This window comes from Oryx dammah, unplaced genomic scaffold, assembly GCF_014754425.2.
Source record: "Oryx dammah isolate SB20612 unplaced genomic scaffold, SCBI_Odam_1.1 HiC_scaffold_18, whole genome shotgun sequence".
Lineage (NCBI taxonomy): Eukaryota > Metazoa > Chordata > Mammalia > Artiodactyla > Bovidae > Oryx > Oryx dammah.
Window position 1 is genome coordinate 50113463 of NW_024070202.1, and position 18505 is coordinate 50131967.

At 37.6% G+C, this 18505-nt stretch overlaps 1 protein-coding gene across 1 annotated transcript in view; it reads left to right on the top strand.

The window, feature by feature from the left end:
* Nucleotides 1-18505, top strand: part of NME8 (NME/NM23 family member 8) — a 38369-nt gene that overhangs the window by 10784 nt on the left and 9080 nt on the right. The window contains exons 6-10 of the mRNA XM_040260863.1: nt 2544-2610; nt 3617-3690; nt 5103-5195; nt 6315-6499; nt 12772-12944. Of these exons, the coding sequence (XP_040116797.1) occupies nt 2544-2610; nt 3617-3690; nt 5103-5195; nt 6315-6499; nt 12772-12944 (592 nt within the window). The remainder of the gene's footprint in view (nt 1-2543; nt 2611-3616; nt 3691-5102; nt 5196-6314; nt 6500-12771; nt 12945-18505) is intronic.

The following is an 18505-nucleotide window of genomic DNA, read 5'->3' on the forward strand; positions in this document are numbered from 1 at the left end:
TGTAGGTCTGGTGTGTCTGAGGGAGGAGGTGAGTTCAGGAGCCTCCTATGTTGCATCTTGGATCTGAACCTAGGGGAACCTTATGAAGTATTTGTGCTCAATAGTACAAGCTTAGAAACATTATGTCCTTTCCTTAGAAACAGGTAGCTAGTATGCTGTAAAAGTAGAATTTGAAGTCAGGCAGCATGACTTTTAAACATTTCTCCTGATTACTGCATCTGGCTTTCACTATGAGTGCTCTGTACTATGGTTTTATTGTTGTTATTCTCATTATTCTCGCAGAATGCCATCTTAATTAATAATAGTGGATATGTAAGAAATTTATTAATATCTGATATTTATTTTATCTTATTCCATTTTGTTGGACACTTCTATTATTTAGGTTTCTCATCAATTGCCTTGTCTAGTGCAATAATAGTAATAAAATACAAGCCATAATGTGAGCCACATACATAATTTTAATATTCTACTAGTCAATTAAAAATAATAAAAAAGGTGAAATTAATTTTCAAACATCTTTTCTTATATCTGACACATTAAAAACATGCTCATTTAAAGATGTATTCAATATAACTTATAAGATTTTGCACAATGAGGTAAACCATAGACAAAATGAGAAGACAGTCTATGAACTGGGAGAAAATATCTGCAAATAATGTGACCAACAAGGGCTTAATTTCCAAAATATACAAAGATCTCTTACAATTCAATAACAACAACAAAAAACAACCTAATTGAAAAATGGACAGAAACCTAAATAGACATTTCTCCAAAGAAGACATACAGAGATCTAATAGGAACATGAAAAGATCTTCATTAGTAATTATTAGAGAAATGAAAATCAAAACTAAAATGGGGTACCACTTTACACCTGTCAGAATGGCCATCATTAAAAAGTCTACAAATAATAAATGCTGGAGAGGGTGTGGAGGAAAGGGAACCTTCTTACACTGTTGGTAGGAATGTAAACTGGTGCAGCCACTATGGAGAACAGTATGGTAGTTCCTCAACAAACTAAAAATAGAGTTGCCATATGACCCAGCAATCCCACTCCTGGGCATATACCCAGACAAAACTATAATTCAAAACAATACATGCACCCCTAGATGAATGGATAAGGAAGATGTGGTGTATATATAGATATAGATATAGATATATAGATATATATACACACACACACACACACATACATACACACACAATGAAATATTACTCAGCCATTAAAAAGAACAAAATCATTGCAGCAACATGGATGCATCTAGAGATTATCAGACTAAGTGAGGTCAGTCAGAGAGAGAAAGATAAATAGCATATGATATCACTTATATTTGGAATCTAAAATATGACACAAATGAACATATCTATGAATCAAAAACAGACTCACAAATATAGAGAACAGACTTGTGGCTTCCAAGGGAGAGAGGGGGCCAAGGAGGGGAGGATTGAGAGTTTGGCATTAGCAGATGCAAGCTATTATTTATTAGATGTATAAACTGTATAGCACAGGGAACTATATTCAATATCCTCTGATAAACCATAATGGAAAGGACTATGAAAAAGTATATATATATAACTAAGCCACTTTTCTGTATAGCAGCAATTAAACGCAGCATTGTAAATCAACTACACTTCAATAAAATAAGAAATAGTCAATTTAAGAAATAAAGTATTCCACATTCATCTTTTCAAACTAAGTCTTTGGAATGTGCTGTGTATTTTTTACTCATAGCACATCTTAATTTGGACTAACCTCATTTCAAGCTCTCAAATACAGCCTTATGTGATTGGTGGCTGCCCTGTTTGTCAGGGTAGATCCAACAAATACAAGACAGATTACTATGAAGTTATAGCTGGCATAATTATCTTATTTCTGATTATAACAGAAGTCAATGCTTTCAGTATAGTTATTTCCAAATGTTTTTGATTCTGTGGTCCATTGAGAATCTATAATTATACAAACTTCTTATATATGTAAATATATAAACTTTTCAGGTAGTTTACAGAATCACAGAAGCATTTTCAGGGCTTCTCCAGAAACTAAGAATCCCTTATCCTTCCTAGGGTTTTACTCTATAGGAGGATATTGGCTATTGTTTTGAGAAAGACATTTATTTTTATAAGTTAAGGACGTATCTTTCTGCTCCTAATTTACTCGGAGCAATGGTCAAGAATGGATCCTGAAGCTTAATGTTCTTTCAGTTTTTAACATAATGATTGTGTGCTTATTGCTTTCTTACTTGTTAATCTTTTTTTCTTTCTTATTTTATTCTTTGTGCTCTACGTTTTAAAGGTTTTGTTTTTAAGCATTTTCCATATAGCATATATGCATTATTCCTGATAGTTTCCACATCCCAACTATTTAAATATTCTTATTTTATTTTAGTGGAAAGGTTGGGGAAAAGTAGTGTTAGATAAATGCAGCCACACTTACACTTTAATTTCTATCCCTTTGATTACACATATTTACTAGAAACAAAATTTCTAAAAACTCTCTCACTATCATATTAAAACATAACTGTTTTATTTGCTTTCCTTTTTCACAGTATCATGAAATTGTGTTTGTAGACTCAGATTCAGAGGATGCTGGGGAACTAAGCCATGAAACCATTGGCAAGTAAATTTACTTTAAAGTAATAGTGAAGGATTTGTGTACATGAATAATGTTCATTACAGCATCACTTGCAGCAAAAACCTTGTAATGACATCAATGTTAATTGATATGGACTGGTAGGATTAATGATGATTTGTACAATACCAGACTCAGCTCTTAAAAAGCAATCTCTTTTGCTCCCCTTGCCTTGCCTTCAGTCTCTAAGCCTGGAGTCTTTCAGAGATTACATTTGACCAGGGGCTTCTGTCCCCTGTGAGTAATCTGGACAGTAGTTTCCTCCTACTTTATCCTTCATCATCTTTCCAAAACTTGTAAAAATTTCTTCCCTGATGACCTGCACTTCTAGTTTACTTTATGGATCAACAACTTCCTGCCTTCACTGGATTGTCTTGAGTGAGTGTGTGAATGTGTGTTCATACCTGGAGGGATCAGAGGCAAACAACATGCTCAGTGAGCTATTCTGCAGTAAAAATTGGTTATAAGAATGTATAGATAAATGTGGACAAATTCATAGACAGTTAAGCCATTGGTTTATAATGTTTGCTTGCACTGAAACTCTAGCCACTACTGAGCTGGATGGATCATTGGTGTGATTCTAATGCATGTGAATTGTATTAAAATAACTAGTGCTGGGAATTCCCTGGTGGTCCGATGGTTAGGACTTCACATCGTCACTGCCGAGGGCCCGGATTCAACCCCTAGTTGGAGAGCTAAGATCGCACAAGCCATGAGATGTGGCCAAAAAAATAAAATAACTAGTACCCACCTACACTTTTTTTTCACCCTCTGATTGTAAACTCCTGTGAATGTTTCTCCGGCATGCAAATACAGGAAATATAATTTGATTCTAAGTAGAAACTCTTTGGTAGTTTCAACACCATAGGGACAAAGCTGTTGATGGACAAAATTCATTGGACATTAGTAGTTTACGCTTGCAATTGTCAAATCCTTCATTATCTAGACTTTGTGCCAAGTAAATGAAATCCATCCATTGTTTTTTCCTAGACCAAATATACACTATTGTTATTATCAAGCCTGATGCTGTGGCTGCTAGAAAAGTTCAAGAAATTAAAGAAAAAGTAAGTAATATTTCCCAACAATAGTTTAAATTAATTGTAAAAAAAAAATCCCTTATTTTCAATGTAGAGGCAAGCTTATCATTTAGAGTAAACTAGAACATAAAAACATCTGGTACTAGGTACCTCTAAAGGCTTTGGATGTTTTGTCTTACAAAGGCTCAATCTACTCAACATCCTTATTTAAATAACTCTGCTCTCCTAGTATCCAATATAAAAGATAAAGATTGCCACCCTTATGTTGGATGGTAACAAATTCTTGGTATTTAGTTGTCATCAGTGCAAACCTGCTATAAGCTCGCATTAGCTTGCATTATTCCCTGATGTTGCCACAAATATATGGTCCTTTTAGATACGTGATAACTTAAAGAAGCATTTACAGGTTTGCATTTAGAGCCCAAAGAAAAATTGTCTGGAGGGAAATTGCATTCTAATCCAAAGGTCAGCATACTTCTCCTATAAAGAGCCAGACAGTAACTATTTTCAGGCTTATGGGGCATATGATCCCTGTCACAGAAGTTTACCTCTGCCATCATCTGGAGAAGGCAACAAGACAGTAAATAAACAAAGGGGCGTGGTTCTAGTAAACTTTGTTTCTAAACATGTATGGTGGAAGGGTCTATGGTTTACTGACCCCTGAATAGAGATTTTATGTTGAAACAACAAAATTATATTAAAATTTGTAAGAATGCTGCATGTGCAATAGAGGAGGTCACATGGGAAGCTATGTCAGGAGGGATTGGATATCTCATTATGAATTTCCCATCATGCATTCTTTCTTCAGCCAAAGCAGCATTGATTAAACTACAATAAAGTAGATGGTCCATTTTATACATTGTTATACTTGAGTGACATACACACAATTTGTCATTAAATTAAAAAATTTTAAGACAAAGTATGGCTGAATTTTAAATTCTATTCTTCCCTGTAATTTGGATATTTTTGTTGCTGTCACAGTAAAATATACTAGATTATGAGTTACAGATTTAACAAAGGTAATCCTTGAAGAAAAGTTAAGAAAGTTACAATAATTTTGAAAAGAAATGGTTAAAAGTGCTTATAAATGTGTCTCTTTTTGAATGATTTAGAAAGCTCTGTCTTTCCTTGGAATTCAGTTAGTTCTTTTTTTTTTTTTTTAATCTGGAAACAATTCACAAATAATAGAAGTAGTGTGGAGTCTCTCCTTCAAGCCATGAAAATTTAAACACTGAGGTGGGGGGACATGAAAAGAACCTTCTTTATTTACATACTTTTGGGCCTCTTGCAACTTAGTGTCTTATGGATTGTGCTGAGGCATAATCATGTATTGCATTCAAATCTGGATGATTTGTTAAGCCTAGGAAACAAATGTCCTTGACTTCTTTTACCTGTGGTCCCACTACCCATTTGAATCTGACCTTGCTCTCTAATTGAAGATTATCAAGGCAGGATTTGTCATAGAAGCAGAGGATAAGAAACTGCTTACTGAAGAACAAGTAAAGCACTTCTATAGTCAAATAGTAGACCAGGTAAGAAAGTTTTTAAAAAAATCCATTGTGTGTCAAATACAGTGGATTCCTCTAAGTTTATTTAGTATTCTCATTATAGAAAAAAACAAATGAATAAGTGTGACCAACCAACTAAGCTCCAGATTTCCTTGGCGGTGTCCATATCATGGTTGATCCAAAGAGAATGACACTGGAGAAAGCTCCAGTAGACATAGGGGCAGCCAAGCAAAAATGGAAGCTCTGATTGTGTTTTATTGGAGCAAAGATCTCTTTATGATATGTGTCTTCTAAGACTCTGTGCATTAGCCCCCAGGAAGTGAGTATCTAGACCTTTCCTATAGATTCTGATCCCAGTTTGAAGGCTCCTTGTCATAAACTTCATAGGAAAGCTTCCATCCTTTCTTTACCTACATGTAAATCCTTTTCATCAAGCTATTTTTAAAATTCTCTTTTGTCTGGGGTAATACAGTAAAGACTTTGTGTTAGCAAGTGCAATGGCTTGGGTGTCAGGAGATGTAGGTTCTAGAAATTCACTGTCTAATATGGTAGCCATTAGATACATGTGGCCATTTGAACTTAAATTCACTACAGTTAAACAAAGTTAAAAATTCAGAGTCTCAGTGGCACTAGCCATATTTCAGGTGCTCAGCAGCTGCCTGTGGTTACATATGCTGAAGAGCACAGAGCATGTTGGTCATCAGAGAAAGTTCTACTGAAAAGCACTTGGTAAACCAGCTGCACCCCTCAGACCATCTTTCTTGGCCCTGGAAAAGGGTTGGACCAGCAACATCAGCATCACCTAAAAACTTGTGAGAAAATCCAGTTCCAGGGCCCCACCCTAAACCTACTGAATCATAAAGTCTGGAACTGGACTCCAGAAAACTGTGTTCAACAAGCCCTCCAGTTGATTTGGAAGTATCCTATAGTTTAACAATTGTTATCAGACTGCCTTGACAATCAGTCCCTGCCAACTGTGAACTTCTGTCCCTCAGAGATGTGTTAGTTAACAGGAGGCTTGTGAGTAACTTTCTCTTGACCAGTAATCACAAAGGGGAAGAGGTCCTTGACTTGGGTAGGGGTCACCATGGTAGTCTATCCATTTCATGAGCCCAGTAATATTATTTTTATTTTATTTTGTAGCCTGACTTTGAGGATTTTGTTTCTTTTATGACAAGGAACCTAAGCTATATTCTAGTTATTTCACAAGGAAAGGAAAACCAGCCTTCCTGCAATGAAAGTGAAGTTAATTCTGAGACGGAATCTAAAGAACCATGGGATGACCAACAGGAGATGGCCAAGCCTTTGAGGATGAAGGAAACGAAAAGGTAGCTTCAGGCCAGGGAGCTTATTGTTTACAATGTTTTAGCAGGTAACATAGTATAACATACAGATATCTCAAATCTAAAGACAAACATCTTTATGTCGAAGCTACAGGTATTCTTTTCAGTCCAAAATTTTATATGATCAACAAAGCCAGAGTTGCCCTGAAAGTTTATGTCAAGCAGTTTTGAAAGGGAAGAAATTCCTGTTTGTCTCTCTTAACACTGGATGCACCAATCTAGCATCATGGCCCTGGACTCCAGGGTTAGAATGGGACCAAGGCTGGTCCCTTCCAAACCAGACCCCTTTCCTGTCTCTCCGCATTCCACTTCTGCCTCCTCTTGTCCTAGAGACAGCAAATATCTTCTGTCCTTTTACTCAAGGCAGTTAGTGGTGGTAAATTGCTAAGAATTAAATAGTTGTACAGTTTTTGTTGACAATTTTTAAAAATTCAAAAGTGAACGTAAGTCACTTACAGAACATTGGGTTTACACACTTGCCATCTTTCCCTTTTAGTCCTCTGAAGACTCAGAAAATCCAGCATTTAGCCCATGAGTTATCAGAGTCATGTCTGAAAGAAAGGTGGGTGAGCAGGAGCAGCTTCCGAGTAGCTGAGTCCTGAGGCTTCCTAATGTGTCTCCTCCTGCCGGGCAGCCCATCTCCACTGCGTGTTCTGGTTGAGTACCTCCAGAACTCTCCTTGTTATCTTATTAATAAATTATAGCAGTTATTTTTTAAGTTGGTCCATCCACTTGTTCCTAGCCATATCATAATTTTTAGGAAGCAGGGAGACCCTAATACCATTAATTCCCCATTTTAAGTGAGATAGCGGGACTGGTAGGATAAATCAAGCGCTGACAAAGGACTTTGTATACAGTAGGAGTTACTGTGAGAGTTTTAAGAGAAAATGATACTTAGCAGTTGGGGAGCAGGCTTGGGTGGGAAATGTTGGGCTCAAGATACCAGGTTTCATACCAGAATTTTTGAGCCATTTTTTAAAGTGTTCTGTGAAAACTGTTAACATAGCTGGCATAGGAGGAGTCAGTGTTTGTTGGTGCTGTTGTACAGGTCGGGGGTCTGTTGCATCCAGCTTTCAGAAGCAGTTGTTCAGTACACACATAATAAGATAATTTAAGCACTTGGCATGATAGAGGTGGAGTGAGATGTGTCAATGTTGTTTTGCAAAGTTTGCAGCATTTTCTTTTTAATATTGGCCTGTGTTTATACTAAGCATCAACCTAAGCAGGCAGCATGAAGTTGTGGGTTAGGGAGCATATTTTCCTGGGAACCAGTTTTCACAGATCTTATTCTGCAGACACGGCCTAACAGGTGCTGTGAACTTCCACCTGCCATTTTAAAAACAGATTCAAAACCTAAAGGATCAAGGACACAAACTCTTATGTAGAATAAACAGTATATGTAAATTTTTATAGCCAATATATGACTGCTATACTAAATATGAAAAGGTTAGCTATCCCATCAAATACAGAGATTACCAGATTAAGATTAAAAAAATTAGAAACTACCTAAAGATAATTAATGCAGACAGGAACCATCAATGAGTGCTAAATCCATTGTATGAATAATATATAGATTTTCTAATAGTGCCCTTTCAAATAATAAGGATAAATAAATAATAAGGCTATTATTTACAAAGTGAAAATTGTTGCTTTTCAGTGGTGAAAACTGGGGGTTCCACTTTGACTATGTTATTATAATTTCCCAGTGATGGGAAAAACTGACATTGTGTACCTCCTATTGTGATGTTTCAAGAAGGATACAGCACCACTGATGTGATATTCCTATAGAGTATCATACCCAGAATGTAATAGGAAATTATGGGGCCATTCCATAGTTTGAAACCTTCCAAAATGAGGACTGGCCTGGAGTCTTCAAAATATCAGTATCATGAAAGACAAGAAGGGCTGAGGCATTTGTTAGAGGTTGAAGGAGACTAAGGCTTAGGGCAACTGCATGCAATATATGATCCAAAATTAGGAAAAATTGCTATAGATAGGTGGTTTCCCCAGTGGCTCAGCGAATCTGAGCTCAAAGAATATGCCTGCAATGCAGGAGATGTAAGTAGTATCCTTGGGTTGGGAAGATCCCTTGGAGGAAGGCAAGGCAACCCAAGCCAGCATTCTTGCCTGGAGGATGCCATGGACAGAGGAGCCTCTCTGGCTATAGTCCATGGCGTTGCAAAGAGTCAGACATGACTAAAGCAACTTAGCATGCATGTATGCACTATAGACAGGACAGTATTATAAAATTGCTGAAATTTGAATATGGATTGTTCATAAGATAATACTCATAACAGTGTAAACTTCCCTCGGGTATTTAGGAGGGTGAATGGTGAAAATATCTGCAGTCAATTCTTAAATGATTAAGTCAAAATACACACACACACACACACACACACACACACCACTCTTGAATGGGGGTGGAGGGATAAGAGAGAGAGAACAAATGTGACAAAATGCTGACAGTTGATGAATCTAAAGTTCAGTATCTTGGCCTTAAAACTTTTCTGTCAATTTACATTTTTCAAAATAAAAAGTTTAAAAAAACTGTACTCATCTATATTCTGGTTCTTTGTTGTTGTTCAGTCACTTGGGTGTGTCCTTCACCATCTCCAGGAGCTTGCTCAAACTCATGTCCATCGAGTAGGTGATGCCATCCAATCATCTTGTCCAATGTCGTTCCCTTCTCCTTCTACCTTCAATCTTTCCCAGCATCAGGGTCTTTTCTAATGGGTCAGCTCTTTGCATCAGGTGGCCAAAGTATTGGAGCTTCACCTTCAGCATCAGTCCTTCCAATGAGTGTTCAGGATTGATTTCCCTTAGGATTGACTGGTTTGATCTTGCTGTCCAAGGGACTCTCAAGAGTCTTCCCCAACACCACAGTGCAAAAGCATCAGATCTTTGGCACTCAGCCTTCTTTATGGTCCAACTCTCACATTCATACATGACTACTGGAAAAACCATATCTTTGACTAGAGGGACCTTTGTCAGCAAAGTAATGTCTCTGCTTTTTAATATGCTGTCTAGCTTGGTCACAGCTTTTCTTCCAAGGAGCAAGCATCTTTTATATTCATGGCTGCAGTTACCATCTGCAGTGATTTTGGAGCCGCCAAAATAAACTTTCTCACTGTTTCCATTGTGTCCCCACCTATTTGCCATGAAGTGATGGGATCAGATGTCATGATGTTAGTTTTTTAAATGTTGAGTTTTAAGCCAACTTTTTCACTCTCCTCTTTCACTTTCATCAAGAGGCTCTTTAGTTCCTCTTTGCTTTCTGCCATAAAGGTGGTGTTATCTGCATATCTGAGGTTATTGAAGTTTCTCCTGGGAATCTCTATTCCAGCTTTTGCTTCATCCAGCCTAGCATTATGCATGATGTACTCTGTATATAAGTTGAATAAGCAGGGTGACAATATATAGCCTACATGCACTCCTTTCCCAATTTTGAACCAGTCTGTTGTTCCACGGCAAGTTCTAATTGTTGCTTCTTGACCTGCGTACAGGTTTTTCAGGAGGCAGGTACAGTGATCTGGTATTCCCATCTCTTTAAGAATTTTCCAGTTTGTGGTGATCCACACAGCCAAAGGCTTTAATGTAATAAATGAGGTAGAAGTAGATGTTCTGGAATTCTCTTGCTTTTTCTATGATCCAACAGATGCTGGCAATTTGATCTCTGGTTCCTCTGCCTTTTCTAAATCCACTTGAACATCTGGAAGTTCTCAGTTCACGTACTGTTGAAGACTTGGAGAATTTTGAGCATTGCTTTGCTGGCATGTGAGATGAGTGCAATTGTGCGGTAGTTTGAGTGTTCTTTGGCATTGCCTTTCTTTGGGATTGGAATGAAAACTGACCTTTTCCAGTCTTGTGGCCACTGCTGAGTTTTCCAAATTTGCTGGTATATTGAGTGCAGCACTTTCACAGCATCCTCTTTTAGGCTTTGAAATAGCTCAGCTGGAATTCCATCACCTCCACTAGCTTTGTTCGTAGTGTTGCTTCCAAAGGCCCACTTGACTTTATACTCCAGGATGTTTGGCTCTAGGTGAGTGATCACACCATTGCGGTTATCCGCATCATTAAGAACTTTTCTCTATAGTTCTGTGTATTCTTGCCATCTCTTATTAATATCTTCTGCTTCTGTTAGGTCCACACTGTTTCTGTCCTTTATTGTGCCCATCTTTGCATGAAAATGTTCCTTTGGTATCTAATTTTCTTCATGAGATCTCTAGTCTTTCCCATTCTATTGTTTTCCTCTATTTCTTTGCATTGATCACTGAAGAAGGCTTTCTTATCTCTCCTTGCTATTCGCTGGAACTCTGCAGTCAGATGGGTATATTTTTCTTTTTCTCCTTTCCCTTTCACTTCTCTTTTTCTCAGCTATTTGTAAGGCCACCTCAGACAACCATTTTGCCTTTTTACATTTCTTGTTCTTGGGGATGGTTTTGATCACTGCCTCATTACAATGTTATGAACCTCTGCCCGTAGTTCCTCAGGCACTCTGTCTATCAGATCTAATCCCCTGAATCTTTGTCACTTCTACTGTATAATCATAAAGGTTTTGATTTAGGTCATACTTGAATGGCCTAGTGGTTTTCCCTACTTTCTTCAATTTAAGTCTGAATTTTTCAATAAGGAGTTCATGATCTGAGCCACAGTCAGCTCCTGGTCTTGTTTTTGCTGACTGTGTAGGGTTTTTCTCATCACATGGGTCACAGCCTTGTCTAACTCGATGAAACTATGAGCCATGCCGTGTAGGGCCACCCAAGATGGACGGGTCATGGTGGAGAGTTCTGACAAAACGTGGTCCACTGGAGGACAGAATGGCAAACCACTTCAGCATTCTTGCCTGAGAAGTGTATGAACAGTATGAAAAGGCAGAAAGATATGACACTGAAAGATGAGCTCCCCAAGTTGTTAGGCGCCCAATATTCTACTGGAGAAGGGAGAAGAAATAGCTTCAGAAGGACTGAAGAGGCTGAGCCAAAGTGGAAACAGCGCCCAGCTGTGGATATGTCTGGTGATAAAAGTAAAGTCTGATGCTGTAAAGAACAATACTGCATAGGAACTTGGAATGTTAGGTCCATGAATCAAGGTAAATTGGGAGTGGTCAAAGGGGAGATGGCAAGAGTAAACATTGACAGTTTAAGGATCAGTGAACTAAAATGGACCAGAATGGGTGAATTTAATTCAGATGACCGTTATATCTACAACTGTGGGCAAGAATCCCTTAGAAGAAATGGAGTAGCCCTCATAGTCAACAAAAGAACCTGAAATGCAGTAGTTGGGTGCAATCTCAAAAACGACAGGATGATCTCTGTTCATTTCCAAGGCAAACCATTCAGTATCACAGTAATCTAAATCTATATTCTGCTTAGAAGAGACAAAGAAAAATAAAAAAATTAAGAGATGGCAACAAAATAGCCAGAAAAAATAAAGAATTAGAATTGAATATTAAAAGTGTTAAACTTGATAAAGAAGGACATGATGTAAAAGAAAACATTTGTGAAGAAGACACAGTGGTCAAAAAATTTATTCCTGAAACCACACAGATGACATAATAAAAATATAAGTATTAGAAAGATCATAAGGAGAACTGGTAAAAGTAATATTATGCTCATAGATCTCAATACAAAGCAGAGAAAAAAGCAAGGATATATAGGAATGGCAAATATGTATTCCATAATTGTGTATAATAAATGATCTAAAATATATGAAATATGAATATGTATAACCTTAAATCCCACAAGTAAATTTGCTTTGTTTACAAAGAAAACCTAAACAAATTTTTAAAAATTAAAATCTTACTACATACATTTCCTGATTATAATCCAATAAAGTTGGAAATAAATAAATAATAAATTTCAAATAGAAAACATCTTACCTATTTGAAAACATGAAATGTGCTCCTAAATTAGCCTAGATTCAAAGACAAGACTATAAGGAAAATTAGAAACTATCTGGATTGCTTTACATAGAAGAAAGAAAAAAAATTTTTAAACATACTTTATTTTGGTGTCTTTAATATCTTGTCATGAAATCAAACATATGTGATTTCATGTAATTGATTTTTGTGTTGGTTCAATAAAAATGGAATTAAGTACATATTCTTTGATGTAATAGAGATGTAACTTATTTTTATGTGAAGTTCAATATTCATTTGTTTTATTAAAATTAAATTATTTGTGAGGATATATTATCAGTTTTAATTTTCTGGCATAATTTTAAGCTTCAGTTTATAATTATGGTTTGGATTTCAACAGTTTACAACAATATCTGGAAATACAACAAATATCTCAGTTTTGTGATGTTGAAGAGAATATAACTAATACTAAGTTTATTGATGTCTTAATCCCTGATTTTAAAAAAATTAGAGGCATAAAATTTGAAAAGATACTGGCATTACTTCGACCAGCCCTCTTTAATGAAAGAACAGGTAAGAAATAAAGTATAAATTGTTTAACTACATTGTGCATGCTGCTACTGCTGCTGCTAAGTCACGTCAGTCGTGTCCGACTCTGTGCGACCCCATAGACAGTAGCCCACCAGGCTCCCCCGTCCCTGGGATTCTCCAGGCAAGAACACTGGAGTGGGTTGCCATTTCCTTCTCCAATGCATGAAAGTGAAAAGTGAAAGTGAAGTTGCTCAGTCGTGTCTGACTCTTAGCGACCCCATGGACTGCAGCCTACCAGGCTCCTCCGTCCATGGGAGTTTCCAGGCAAGAGTACTGGAGTGGGTCGCCAGTGCCTTCTCCATTGATTTGAATAATAATATTAAAATATATTAGTTTAAAATTGAACATTCAAGAAAAAGCACTTGAAGTAAGAAATTTAATTGACACTAATTTACTAATTTCTCAATAAACAGAATAAAACAATTTTATAGTTAAAAAGTTCAGAAAGTGCTTTCTAACCTAGGAATTTGTTAGGGTAGATTTAGCATACAAGAATTATTATTATATATAATTATTATTATAGTTATTATAATAAAGATTAGAAGTATTCATGTCTGAAATGCCTAAGTTCAACACTTAGGTAAACCTCTTATTAATAGTGTGATTTGAAAAAAATATACTTTACCAAATCTTTCTTCATGTTTAAATTCAGAAGGTTAAAATGAGAAAACATAAAGTGCCTAACTCTTAAAAGGTGCTAGCTATTTTTAACCTCACAGAATAGAGTGAATATTGGCAGAGCAAGAACAGAAACTATAAAGTAACACTATTCTTTTTTATATCCAGTGTATGGAAATAAATTGATACTTGTATGTTGACCTCATATTCTCTGACTTGCTAAACTACTTAGTTCTAGGACATCATTTCCTTGAGAATTTCTGTTCCTAGGGTTTCTGAGGGCTTTTAAGGTGGCATGAGTGGTTAAGAACCTGCCTGCCAATGCAGGACACATAAGAGAGGAGGGTCGGGAAGATCCCATGGAGTAGGGCAAGGCAACCCACTCCAGTCTTCTTGCCTGCAGAATCCCATGGACAGAGGAGCCTGGCAGGCTCCAGTTCATAAGGTCACGAAGAGTAGGACATGACTGAAGTGACTTAGCACAGCACAGCACAGGATTTCTGAATGTCAGACCTAAGTACCCTCGGGGCTAGGTAACTGTTGAGGGTGCTGCGTCACGAGCATTGGAAAACGTTCAGCGACATCTTTGGCCTCCACTCACTTCATGTCAGCAGCATCCCCTCAACTCCTAGTTGTGGAAATCAAAACACATCTCCAAACATTGTTAAATGTACTTTGAAGGACTGAGAACCACTGATGTAGACAACAGTATCTAAAAACTGAGACCGTTTTGCCTCTTTCTTTTTAATACGTGCACGTTTTAGTTCTTTTGCTCGCCTTATTGTACTGGCTGGAACTTCCTGCATGATGCTGAATAATAAGAGAGACGAGAGCACACAAGTTGCCCTGCTCCTGATCTCACAGTGGAAGCATTAAGTCTTCTCCATTGTCATGTTGGGTTTACATGCCCTTTATTTAGATTAAGGAAATTCTCACCTACTCCTAGTTTGGGGAGGTATTTTTTTAAAAAAAAATCATGAATGGATGTTATAGTTTCTCAAAAATAATTTCCTGTATCTACTGATATTTTTCCCTTGAGTTTAATAATATGGCAATTATTTTGATTTTTAAATATTTAACCAGCCTTTTGCATTCTCCAGATAAACTATACTTGGTTGTTGTTTGTTGTCTTTTACTGTCCTTTTTAACATATTGCTGGGTTTGAATTTTCGATATTTTGTTGGGGACTTTCTTGTAATGTCTTTATCTGGTCTTGGTATTAGGGTAATGGGTAAATGCAGATTTCATAAAATGAGATAAAAGGTAGTCACTGTTTTCTGGAAGAGATGGTGTAGAATTGATATTGCGTCTTTTTAAAATCTTTACTGGAATTTACCAGTGAAGCTCCCTGGGCCTAGAGTTCTCATCTTTGGAAAGTTTCATTTGCCTTTTTAAACCTTGAACAAAATGTATATGTCTTTTAGATGAATAGACTTTATACTTTAGAATAGTTGTTGATTTACAGAAAAATTAAGAAAGATAGTACAGTGTTCCCATATGCCTACCCCCATAATAGTTTCTTCGAATAATATTTTATTGTGATACATTCTTATAACTAGTGAGCCAATGTCAACACACTGTTATTAACTAAACTTCATAGCTGATGTTAAGCTTTGCTCTTTGTGCTGCACATTCTGTGGGTTTTGATAAATTCAGTGTCGTGTGTCCCTTTTACAGTATCATACCTGGTAAACCACTGCCCTAAAAAGCCCCGTTCTTCTCCTATTTATCCATCTCCCCCTCCCAACCCCTGTTGTAATCAGACCTTTTTATTGTCTATGTAGTTTTGCATGTTCCAGAATGTCATAGAGTTGAAATCATATAGTGATAAATTTCTCTTATATAACTATATACACTTAAGTTTCCTTTGTGTCTTTTTGTGGCATAAATAGCTTACTTCTTTATAGCTGAAAAACATTATATTGTATGAATATACCAGCATATGTCTAGCTACTTATTAGAGGATATCTTCATTGCGTCCAGTTTTTGGCTATTATGAGTAAAGCTGCTATAGGCAGTTTTATTATGAGCATGTAACATTGGTGATAAGGATATCTCTGATGTATTGAGTCACTAGGGTTTTCAGTTTAATTTTCTACACAATATAATCTTTATCCTACCAGCACAACAACCTGCTGCAAAATACATCTCAGTTCAGTTCAGTCACTCAGTCATGTCTGACACTTTGCGATTTTGACTGCAGCATGCAAGGCTTCCCTGTCCATCACCAACTCCTGGAGCTTGCTCAAACTCATGTCCATTGAGTCGGTGATGCCATCCAGCCATCTCATCCTCTGTTGTCCTCTTCTCCTTCTGCCTTCAATCTTTCCCAGCATCAGGGTCTTCTCCAGTGAGTCAGTTCTTCGCATCAGGTGGTCAAAATATTGGAGTTCCAGCTTCAGCATCGGTCTTTCCAGTGAATATTCAGGATTGATTTCCTTTAGGGTTGACTGGTTTCACCTCCTTGCAGTCTAGTCAGTCAGTCAGTTCAGTCGCTCAGTCGTGTCTGACTCTTTGCGACCCCATGAATCGCAGCACGCCGGGCCTCCCTGTCCATCACCAACTCCCGGAGTTCACTCAGACTCACGTCCATCGAGTCCGTGATACCATCCAGCCATCTCAACCTCTGTCATCCCCTTCTCCTCCTGCCCCCAATACCTCCCAGCATCAGAGTCTTTTCCAATGAGTCAACTCTTCACATGAGGTGGCCAAAGTACTGGAGTTTCAGCTTTAGCATCATTCCTTCCAAAGAAATCCCAGGGCTGATCTCCTTCAGAATGGACTGATTGGATCTCCTTGCAGTCCAAGGGACTCTCAAGAGTCTTCTCCAACACCACAGTTCAAAAGCATCAATTCTTCAGCGCTCAGCTTTCTTCACAGTCCAACTCTCATATCCATACATGACCACAGGAAAAACCATAGCCTTGACTAGATGGACCTTTGTTGGCAAAGTAATGTCTCTGCTTTTCAATATGCTATCTAGGTTGGTCATAACTTTTCTTCCAAGGGGTAAGTGTCTTTTAATTTCATGGCTGCAGTCACCATCTGCAGTGATTTTGGAGCCCCAAAAAATAAAGTCTGACACTGTTTCCACTGTTTCCCCGTCTATTTCCCATGAAGTGATGGGACCAGATGCCATGATCTTCGTTTTCTGAACATTGAGCTTTAAGCCAACCTTTTCACTCTCCACTTTCACTTTCATCAAGAGGCTTTTTAGTCCAAGGGACCCTTAGAAGTCTTCTCCAACACTACAGTTCAAAAGCATCAATTCTTCAGCACTCACATTCATACATGACTACTGGAAAAACCATAGCTTTTTTAGACTTTTCTGGCAAAGTAATGTCTTTGCTTTTTAATATGCTGTCTAGGTTGGTCATAGCTTTTTTTCCAAGGAGCAAGCATCTTTTAATTTCATGGCTGCAGTCACCATCTTCAGTGATTTTGGAGCCCAAGAAAATAAACTCTCTCACTGTTTCCATTGTGTCCCCATCTATTTGCCATGAAGAGATGGGACCAGATGCTATAATCTTAGTTTTCTGAATGTTGAGTCTTAAGCCAACTTTTTCCACTCTCCTCTTTCACTTTCATCAAGAGGCTCTTTAGTTCCTCTTCACTTTCTGCCATAAGCATGGTATCATCTGCATATCTGAGGTTATTGATGTTTCTCCTGGGAATCTTGATTCCAGACTGTGTTTCATACAGCCCGGCATTTTGCATGATGTACTCTGCATATAAGTTGAATAAGCAAGGTGACAATATACAGCCTTGACACACTCTTTTCCCAATTTGGAACCAGTTCATTGTTCCATGTCTGGTTCTAATTGTTGCTTCTTGACCTGCAAACAGGTTTCTCAGGAGGCAGGTCAGGTGGTCTGTTATCCTCATCTCTTGAAGAATTTTCCAGTTTCCTGTGATCTACACAGTCAAAGGCTTTGGCATAATTAATAAAGCAGAAGTAGAGGTTTTTCTGGAATTCTCTTGCTTTTTCTATGATCCAGTGGATGTTGGCAACTTGATCTCTGGTTCCTCTGCCTTTTCTAAATCCACCTTGAACATCTAGAAGTTCACAGTTCATGTACTGTTGAAGCCTGTACATGTACTGCTGAAGCAAAATACATCTAATTGATAATAACAGCTGAGTGTGGAAAGCACTATGATAAGAGATGCCTCACTGGATATCAAATAGGATATGCAGCCCACTACTGAGTGGAAAGATAAGTATGGCTTAATTAACCAGGGACAGTTGCATAATACTTCATGGAAGAAGCACTGTTTATGCAGAGACTAAAAAGTCAAGTTTGAATTAGCCAGGAAAAGGAGAATCTTGAATAGTTTGAGTGTAGTGCTTACCACAAAAGTCAGTCTCAAAACTGGGGTGAGAGATTATATACAAAGAAGTCAGAACAATTCAGAATTAAAGAAGTAATATTTGACAGATTTGTAAATGTTATTTTGAGATTGGAAAAATCTGACTGTAGATTAATGCTCATGGGAAGGAACCAAGCAGTTGAAGTTATGAGAAAGACAGAAAAGATTAGGACAGGCCAAGGTCACTGAGAGTCAGGAGGAAATAATTTCTGTAGCAGATGTATAGGATTGGGCTGAGAAGAGATTTTTATTCTCTGTAACAAGAGAGAAAGAGGCTGGATAGACACAGATCCAGTTTATAGGTTTGTGGCAGGAAGTTGAGGAGTTTGTCTTCCGTTACTTGGTTTCTCTGTAAATAAGAAGCAGTGTTATTGGCTGAGAGGAGAAGAGGCAACCCTGGTGTAGACATGATCCACCAAAGGCCAGCCCTTTTCTTGGTCTATGTATGCCATTTCAACTTGCTTTCCTGAGTGTTTCACACTCAAAAATGTCCCTTATTTTCTGGCAACATCACTTTCTCCCTTGCTACTGAGTTTTCCCTGTTAGCACAAAAACAT